A 10,185-nucleotide genomic window follows, 5' to 3' on the forward strand; every position below is an offset into this window, starting at 1 on the left:
ACACCATCTTCTTTGCATGGCCCATGCTCGATGCTTTTGTTAGCACAGGTAAGTCTGCAGGATCCACTCCACTCATTAGCACGTGTGAAAATCTACATTCCCAAGCACCAGCAAGTTAGGAACTTGAACCTGCAAAACTCTGCAGACCCCCAGAAGCACTGGAGACAGCTCAACACCCCCATCAAGTATCAAGAAGTACTGGCTTCCTTAACTGATGTAAACTAATCTATACTCCTGTAGAACAGTGCACACTAACCTCCAATGTTTTACTATTCTTCCCTCAACACAACATCAGGCAGTAAAGAACAGTTTACCCACAGCAGATATTTGCCTAAGGAAGGCAAATCACAATCTCTGAAGCACCAGCAGAATGTTTCCTAGAGAGGGAGATGGTGGTTAACAGGATTCACTGTGCAAGGAGGGAGTTAGTATAGGAACCCTCAGCATTTTTCACTAGGAAGGGCTCTGGATCTGAATGCAGCTCATCTGGATCAAGACAAAGCTTTTTTGCAGTCCAGAGCTTATTCAAACTTGCTTTTGGGAACCTTCACCAGGTTATCTGAGTAACTCTAAGAAAGGAGCAACCTATGAAGAACAAAGTGAGTGCTCCTCTACTATGAATAGAGACCCTCCTTTTCACACCCAGTCAAGAACATTTCCTAACTGCAAGCACTACAAATGCAGACCAACACACACTGTCATTCTGAAGGCTCAATGCTCCACTAACAGGCAGAGAGAACTGACTAACCAGCACCCTCCCTACTGTCCCAAGGGCCACCCCAAAATAATTTGCATAAAGCAATGCCACACTCCATGCAGCATCTTGTGTGTGCTCAGTGCAGGAAGCATCAACCAGGCAGGAGGTACGTACGGCAGGTGTAAACATCTCTGTACTCCATGTGCTCGTAGTCGGGAAGGATTTTCATAAAACGCCCCGACTTCACTCGTGGGTTTATACCTGAACAGACACAGCAGGGTAAGTACCAGCAAACTCTGCTCCACTGTAACCAGCACGTAACAGAACCATCGGCCTGGACCAACCACATAGGACAGTCAGACTCTTGACTTTGGTGCAGTGTTTGTTCCCATCAGTCTCAGGTGAACTCGGGTACCAGGATTACTCACAGCTTGGCTTACGTTCAAGATTTCCACTGACAATATTTACAAATGGCATCAAGTGAATGCAAATAGAATCAAAGCCCTGAAGTTCTGTGGTGACACTGTAACAAGCACCACTGGCTCAGTAAGACTAGTTAGAACTACACAGATGGTAGCCCAGGCTTTGGATCAGTTATGCTTTCTAGCACCTAAGCTCAGTTCTCCATTTCCCACACTACTACTTGCAAAAGCACATTCAGTGCATGCAAGTCCTGCCAGTAGCCTCAAGTTAACTCTTCTGCAATTAAAGAAGTTTATGGGGCAGTAGAGAATATGGAGCTGCAGCACCTGCAGCACCTTGATGTTTACACAACATCAAGTGTGACTCTCTGCCAGTGGATGCTATGGAATCAGAAGGTACTTTGGTACAAAGGAAGACTGGAAACATACATGTAAGACAGATCTACTGAGGGCTATTAAATCAACAAATGGCATCAGACCCCAGAAATCCCCCAAACTCTAAACAGTGAGAAGCTGGGAGAGTTATTAGGAAACTACTGCAGAGACTTTCCAACTTCTCACTCTTCTCTGGGTGACTGCTCACAGCCATGGCTGGGAGATCTAGACCACTGCTCTGAGCCAGGAAGCATTTTTACATATAATCTGTGTATAAAATCACTAATTATTACTTGAACATATCCGAACCATGGAACTACTGGAGTGAAAAAGACTACAGGTCATGTAAGATACGTTCTGGCTACACAGAATTAATCTGGAATACACTGTATGGCTGTTACCACACCAGTGTCATATAGACACTGGATTGAAAGGGGAGTGAGGGAAGCTTCCAGTGCTGATGAGACTTCCGTGTGGAAACCCAAGTGCTGGCTCAGCATCACTCAGCCTTCCCACCCAGGAAAATGAGGCAGTCCCACTCCTAGTGCACAAATAAGTAAAGAGGGACAATAGGTGATGAAATAATTTGCCCACAGATGCTCAGCAAGTCTACTACAGATGGGATTAAAACCTTTCTACCTGTTCTTTTTCCTAGCAGATCAATGCTTGAGTTCACCACTCCTTCAAAGTTCAGAAATACGGTACATGTAGAAGCTGAGCCCATCTGGGGTCTGCAAGGCCTACAGAGAGCTCTCATGACTTCTACTTGAGACAATTACAGCTTTTGTTTCATAAAGCAGGACCTTCTTTGAACAGCTAGAGGCCACAGATCAAATGCTGCAGGTTAAATCTTGCTCTTTATCTTATGGACCACAGGTAACTCCCTCAGAGGATTTGTGGGGAATGCAGACAACACAGCCTGGCAGTGCTGGTACAGGAGCTCTTGGGGGCTTTGCAAAGCTCTGAGCAACCCGCTCAGCTTCTGACTGCCAAGGGCAAGATCTGGTGACAGGGGAGGCAGCTACACCATGCACCCAGACCTCCAAATTAGTCCTTAGCCTACCTTGGTTTCTCTCCTTTGCTGATGTCCCCTCCCCACTCTAAAGATGAGCATCTATGTTGCAGAAGGCATGCTGGATCTAAAGAGTTGGGTCCCACTCCCACACATGTTCCTAAAACACACCAAAACCTCAGCAGAGGCCCAGCCCTGCCAGGCTCCCCTCCTTCAGGAGCAGCCCTGAGGAACACTCATCCCTTTACCCACCACACTCTTCCACTGTCAGCAAAAGCTCCTTGCATTGACAGCAAGACTTTGCTGCATCAGGGCTATGAAAAAGTAGCAGTTAATTCCTTAGCAGGATCTGGAAATGGCAAAACAGGAAAGGATGAAAAACACTCAATATACTTCATGATAAGGTTAAATTACATGCTTTTTTCCCACTGAAGGATTGGGAGGCACAGACATCCCAACTCTTGGCCTCTGCTTAGTATTAAATAGAACTCCAAACTTGTCGACCTGACAGATGAAACCTCTGCCATTAGCAACCAGATCTGAGTAACTTATATTGTCAAAGTTCAATAAATATTCAACATGCATAGGCTTTCAAAATGGGCCCTAAGCAAGGACATAGAGATCTGTATCAGCTTCATCACTTACGTTTGGCATAAACATCTCGACAGGACACCCCTGTGATCTCCAACTTCCGCAGGTTTTCACAGACACCATATTCTGCAACAACACAGACAACAAGGTCAGCTCTGGCACAAAGGGTGTTTGCTGCCCACAATCTTGAAATCTACTGTTTGAGCAAAAATAAGACCTTATTAGGTGCACTCATGCAAGCTTCCACATTAGTCTGAGACTCTCACTGCTGTTTTGGAAACAGAAAACTAGACGAGATTTTGTTGCAGTTTGGGAATGAAAACCAAAGCAATGCCTGTAACAAAAATACCATAAGGAACACACAAACCCAGCAAAGTTACAGATGCTTCTACCTAGACCAGAAAGAGTTTGAAGAGGCACTTATTCCAGCTGGGACCGTATGCCCGCTTCGATCACATCATGATTGTGTGTAGTAATTATCTACTCCCACTGAGGTATCCAACTGGGAAAACTGCTTATTAGGATCTTAAAGAAAAGGTCACAGACTTTAAAAAGAATGAAATGGAGACATAAAACAGGCATCAGCATGTACAAATATGGTTACACTTGAAAGCAGATGAGATTGAGAAGGGTCTGTTGTACGCTCAAACGCCTTTGATTGCTTACAGAACACCCGGAAAACAAAGCAATCCAGAGATCCTGAAGGCAGCTTTGAAGCAGAAAATGAGAATCTGACATTTCATTTTCAGGAAGTCAATGCTGAATTTCTAAGAAACTTTAAAAAAAATAAAAGTACTAACATCTCAGCACAAGAAAAGCTCAAAAGATCAGAGGGAGGAAATGAGGAGGGAGATCCTAAAAAGTCATCAAGAATAAAAAACACCCTGCTGCAGAGACCCCAGCAGATCACAGTATGGAAAACTACCCTCCTTGACATCAAAGACATCTACAGCACAGATCAAACACCAGGTTCCCTTAGCAATACCAAACACCTGCCAGGTATCTGACACAAAAGCATTACCATTAAATATGAAGCTTATTCTTGAATTAACAATCTACCATGGCTGCCAAATACCACTACCTAATACTGGTAACCTGCTGCAAGCTGAGAATTCATTTTTCATAAAGGAGTAGTGCAGAAGTTTCCCTAAATGAGTTCAACCTCCTCCTCTCTGTAAATACACCTCTGGGACAGGACCACAGTGATAAAGCTTCCTGTCAGCCCAGCTACAGGGAATACACATTCTGCATAACGTGGCTTTGGGTGAGCATTAAGTTCAATAGAGGGAAGAGTGAGCGGAAGGTACAACACACATTGCCCTTCATGAAAAGATGCAAAGGTCAGTGCACAGATCCTGCTGATTCCGTAGCAAAAGCCAGAGGAAGCTCTAAGTGTTATCAAACACAAGGTGGGATGAGGAGCCACAATTAGCTGAAGAGCTGACAGGGGAGCAGAAAGCAGATCCAGCCCTGCACAAACAAGCTCCTCAGTGCTGGGTGACAGCCAGCTGACCCCACACAGCAGCTCTGCAGGTCTGTGAAACCAGAGCTCTGCTCCATCCTGGGCTGTATCAAAAGAAGTGTTGCCAGCAGATCGAGAGAGGTGATTCTGCCCCTCTACTCTGCCCTGGTGAGACCTCACCTAGAACACTGTGTCCAGCTCTGATGACCCCAGTACAAGAAAGATGTGGACCTGTTGAAACACGTCCAGAGAAGGGCCACGAAAATGATCCAAAGGCTGGAGCAGCTCTCTGGTGAGGACAGGCTGAGGGAGTTGGGGCTGTTCAGCCTGAAAAAGAGAACGCTCCGGGGAGACCTCGTAGTGGCCTTCCAGCACCTGAAGGAAAGCTGGAGAAGGTCTTCTTATAGGGGCTTGCAGTGAGAGGACAAGGGGTCCTCCATCCCTGGAGGTGTTCAAGGCCAGGTTGGAATGGGCTCTGAGCAGCCTGTTCTAGTGGAAGGTGTCCCTGCCCATGCAGGGGAGTTGGAATCCAATGATCTTTAAGGTCCCTTCCAACTAAAAATAAAATATCTGTGATTCTGTGCTCCAGGCTGGAAATTCAGACCCACCCTGCAGCTCACCCAATGTCTATCCCTCCTGCCAGATTCAACACAGCTTTTAACCACGAGTCTGCACATATACACAAGTGGGGAGGTGTTTGGTAATTACACCAAAGGGATGGAGGGAACACTATGTTTCCAGCTCATCAGAAAGATAAGGGATCTTCACAAGATGACAAACAGTGTGGTCTTAGCCTGCTGTTTGGAAACAGCCTCTCTTTCCATAAAAGCAAACACCTGGCCACAGAACCAGTAAGGTGCATACTGTGCAGCAGGAACTGCAGCCAAGATTAAATTCAGTGTCATTGATGATACTCAGACTGCATCAGGAAGGGAGGAGATATGCAGAGGATCCTGTCCAAATGGCACTGCTCCGTGTTGCTCTCCAACAGCAGCACAGTGACATTCTCTCTTCCTCCAGAAGGTGCTGGCTTTTCACAAAGCACGTTCCCTAGTAGGTCCATAAATCACTTCCAGTGCCACAACAGAACCACTACCAGCAGTTATCTTGAAACAAGAGTGTGGGGTGGGAAGGAATTTGATGTTAAAGCCCTATCCCAGTTTCATGCAAGTACTCTTGCTAACCTGTACTGAAATTTTATGAAAGCCAAGCCACTATTAAAAGTCCATTTCCTAAGCTTTGTACTTCAAATCTTTCCTGGAATGGTTCCGTTTTCCCAATAGCAAGTTCCTTTAAAAAGAAGAGACACGAAATTAGAATCTCAGTATTGCTACAGGCTATTTGACATCAGGCATCCAAGACTCTTTTAAGAAAGAATTATCAAGGAAAAAAAAAATATCTAATTTTAGTGTCCTTTAACACCCATCTAATTTTATGACTAGTCCTTACCCTGTTTTGTTCAGCAAACAACTACAGACTCAAAATCCCAGAGTGATGGCTTAACTCCAGGTAAGTGCATCACTTATCTCTTCTGACCCATGAGCTGTTGACACCAAGAGGGTTGCTTGATGGGAAAAAAATCAGTCTCTTGGTTCCCAGGGCCTACAAAAACTCCAGAAAATGTAAGCAAGAAAGATGGCCATCTCTTTTTAATTCAGAAGAGGGACACAAAATCGGCAGTAATTAGAGCTTCAAGATACTTGCAGAAAAATAAAACTGATAAGGTTTTCTTTACAGAGCACAGAAAGCCTTTTCCAAGAAGCTTTGAAGGGCTCAGGTTTCCTGGGAAATTCCACTTTGGTGCAATTAAGTCTATTTTAAGGAAGCATCTCAGTGCAACAGCTCATCCAAGTATTTTAAGGAGTTAATAGCCACAGAAATTCACACATGAAATTTATACCATTAGAAAATGGCTACTTAATCCTGCTTCAAAAGCAAGGATGGAAACTGATTTCTTAAGCCTGAGCATCTGGAAAGCCTGTTTTATTAGGTTTATAAGGAGTGCTTGAGAGATTTACCAAACACACAGGGACACAGTGCTGTTTCCATGGTCACACACGCTGGAATTTAAAGGACTTGGAAAGGCAGTCTCCATTTATTATGAACTAATACTTTTGCAAGTGTAATTAACTCCCTGGCCTGCTCTCACCATATGCCGTTCTAAGCCTCACGTTCCCTTCTCTTTTCTAGAAGCAGCCATGTCACACACCTCCCTCTGTGCAGCCTACACAAGTTGAAAACAATAAATCAAAACAAACAAGGCTCTTTGAACCCAGGTAGAGGAGGACTCCTGTAATCATATCAGAGACCAAATTACTGCTTTTTCCTTCTCTCTCAGCACAGCAACTCCAGAGAGCAGCTGCAAGCACAAGGACAGCCCCATTTACAAGAAAATGAGGGTGTCTGGCAGAGCTTGACTCCCTCAAAACTATTAAGTTTTGACTGTGCCCTGACTAATCAAGCCCACTAATTCTTCCTGGATAAATAAATGTGTGTTTACAAGGCTGTACACAGAACAGAAAGCACAGGATCCTACTGGATTATTTCAGAGACAACAAAAATGGGAGATTCTCAGGCTAGCATCTCCAAAATACCAGGTGGACAAGCCTAGAACTGGCTTCTTGTTTCCAAAGGCTGAGCTGTCAGATTAAAATACATCAAATATTTTTTCAAACACTTCTCCCAAGGGAAGGCTTCTAGTTACCACTGAGATATTTTGCAGCTGCAAAGAAGGAGCTGAGCAAAAGGAGATTAGATCCACAACAAATGAAAGCACCAGTGGAAACCCTAGAGCAAGAGATGGGCAGCTTCAGACCTGCAGCTTCCAAACAGATCTAAGGAAGACCCTCTCCAAGATGGCTACAGCCTCTGAGCACCTGCCATTAGTGGCGAGAAGCTGCAAACCACTGCCAGGCTGTAGTCTGAAAGCCAAAGAACACGGTCAAGAGATGAAGAAAAGCTCATGGTGGTTCACCAGAGAAACAACCTGTACAGTGCTCTAACCTCACATAAAGTAGAACCTTGGGCCTTGCTAAAACTACCTTTGCATTTAGCAGGGTGCAGCACTGCAAGAAATTGTTCCTGTTGTGGGAGAAGTTGTAAATCAAATTCCCTCATGAATTGTCCAAGTCTTCAAGAGCTTAACATCATGCAATGATACCCTCACTGAGCATAAAGCAAATTTCCTGCTCTTCTCCACAGGCACCTCTTTCTATACAACTTGCTGGACGTTTTCACCTTTAATACCTTGGCTGACAGTTTCCAGCAGGTCCAAAAGCTGTTTGAGGCTATTTTCACAAACAAAAGCCTTTTCATCCAAGTTTAGACCTGGTTATTCTAAATTGCTGTTCTGTTTCCAGTTGTTCTGTCACAGTTTTATTTCAAGATGAAAGTGGTTACCATTTCAAACGGACTATCAGGTGTTAATCAAGGTAGGTCAGGACACTGGCCAGAGTGAAACAGGCTTTAATTCTGCTCCCACTGCAAAGATCAGCAGTCTCCTATTTATAGAAAACATGGAAGTGACTGCAACCCTCTTCTTGCCAGAGAAGCAATTCAGAGACATTGTTTACCCCAAACGGTTGCAATGATAAAAGGACAACAGCCCTAATAGCTACACCAGTGCTACACAATTACTTCTGGCTAATCCCAGCACTCTCCCAGTTCACAACCACCAGCAAAAGCCACTTCACTCTCAGCCCACAGCAGGGGAAGAACAAGATACCAACACTCAAAGGACTGAAAGCCTCACCTGACCCAGGCAATAGCTGGGCTTTTGCTTACATTCAGCTCTGCTCCTGTGCAGAACAAAAGGTAGAAAATGGCTAAAACAAAACACTGCAACAATCAGCTTCTCTCAGAGAACTGCTCTGTTTAATTTTAGGACTGTCCTTCTTGTCTCTTTACTGTTGTGCATTTCAGCAAACACAATCTTACATATGTAACTGATAGGAAAGTTGAAGTCTACCAGTTACTTCCTCAAAGAGCTCAGCTCTGGCACATCATCAGTAGGCTTCAGAGTGAACAAGCTATCAAGACAAGGAGTGGCACACACGCTCTCACTCTTCTCCAACGACATGCACCTTCATGAGACACTTCACTATGCCATGCTTAAACTCAGGCAAATAAAGCACACCATTAAATGTCCTCAGTTGGGAGGTGGCTTGTTTTTGATAAGGATTATGAGAAGTAATTACATTCTCTGTCTGACTGTCAAACAGTCAACAATGTACAGAAATACAGGATATTCTAAATTTTACATGTGTATTTATGTACTAATACCTGTTGTCCATACAAGTCCTCAAGTAGCTGCACTCTTCACACAGTTGCAAGCTCACTGAGCACACTCAGTAGCTGAACACATGCAACATATCACTGAAATACATGCAGAGAAATTAACTGCAAAGTAGCTCCACGTCAGCTGGGGAGCATAAATAAAGGATTAATGCCAGTTTATTAAGCCCATCTCCAACAAAACAATATTGAGTTATTGGGACAATGGGATCACCCCATGCTGGAATAAGAATGCTTTGGTGTATGTCTTCTAGGTACAGCCTTTGTACTGTCCAAGGGTTCTTGGATAGTGCTGATAAAGCATGAATTAATTCCTGCAAGGTTTAAATGCATTTGAACAGCTCCCACTGCCTATGACAGGCAGCCACTCCAACATCCCTAATTCTTCATCCCGATGGCCTCACTGACATTAAAACCAGAAAACAAACAACAAAATACAGATGACTTCATGTGCTGGCAGCAGATGCACCTGGCAGGATCACACTACAAAGACAGACGATGAGCACAACCTTGGAGAGTGGGACAGCTGCTGGATTAACAAACAGGGGCCACATGATGTGAGGAGAGGGATGAGGAGTAAAGATCAAGAACTGCAGCCCAGCATAGCGGGGCCACAGCAACACAGAACTACATGTTCTGTAGTAGTTCTGTAGAGGCAGAGACACCTCTGTAACAACAACAACAACAAAAGATGCCCTCGAGCCTTGGCACGAATGCAGCACAGCATCCTTGCAACAGCCACTCCCCAGGAAAGGCACACGTGAACCAGGAACACCTCCAAGCCTGCTCCTGAATTTCCCGAGGTGGGACAGGAATAGATGACCTCACCCAAGCCTCTAGACCCGGGCCCTGCCCACCCACTCAGCAGAGCCCAGAGGGGTCCTGCTTCCCCTGCTGTGCCTCCATAGCTCCAAGCTGCACACCCAAGGACTCCCTTCTTCCCCAGTGCAGCCCCGTTCTGCAAGGGCTGAAACACCTCATCCTCAGGCTTCACCCACCCTGCACGGAGGTCTCTTACCCACCAGGGCCTGGCCTTGGTTCCATCTCCCCACTCCAGCTGCCACCACGGCAAACACCCCCCCAAGCCTGACACCCTTTTGCTGGAGCTCCTCACACATTTTGCAGCAAGTGTCACCAAGAAGTGACCGTGCCCCAGCGGGCCGGGGACCTGCCCTCTTCCCCACCCTTCTCACATGGAGCCCCCTGCCCACCCCTCATGGCCACACACACACCCCACCTCCCCCTGCAGCCCTTCCGGACCCCCCTCCACGCCCCGTCACGTCCCCCTCCCGCTCCTCCTGCATCCTGACCTTGCACCCCCGGGACTCCTGCC

General features: G+C 45.6%; 1 protein-coding gene across 2 annotated transcripts in view; it reads right to left on the reverse strand.

The window, feature by feature from the left end:
- FBXO31 (F-box protein 31) overlaps nt 1–3,215 on the reverse strand; it is a 13,905-nt gene extending 10,690 nt beyond the window's left edge. Inside the window, exons 1-2 of one of the 2 annotated variants that reach the window (XM_010001090.1) lie at nt 3,152–3,215; nt 872–958 (exon numbers count right to left, since the gene is read on the reverse strand). In XM_010001090.1, the coding sequence (XP_009999392.1) occupies nt 872–926 (55 nt within the window). In that variant the 5' untranslated portion in view covers nt 927–958; nt 3,152–3,215. The remainder of the gene's footprint in view (nt 1–871; nt 959–3,151) is intronic. The other variant, XM_010001091.1, reaches the window with a different exon arrangement.
- Nucleotides 3,216–10,185: the final 6,970 nt, after the last annotated feature.

This window comes from Chaetura pelagica, unplaced genomic scaffold, assembly GCF_000747805.2.
Source record: "Chaetura pelagica isolate M959 unplaced genomic scaffold, ChaPel_1.0 scaffold227, whole genome shotgun sequence".
NCBI classification, from domain to species: Eukaryota; Metazoa; Chordata; class Aves; order Apodiformes; family Apodidae; genus Chaetura; species Chaetura pelagica.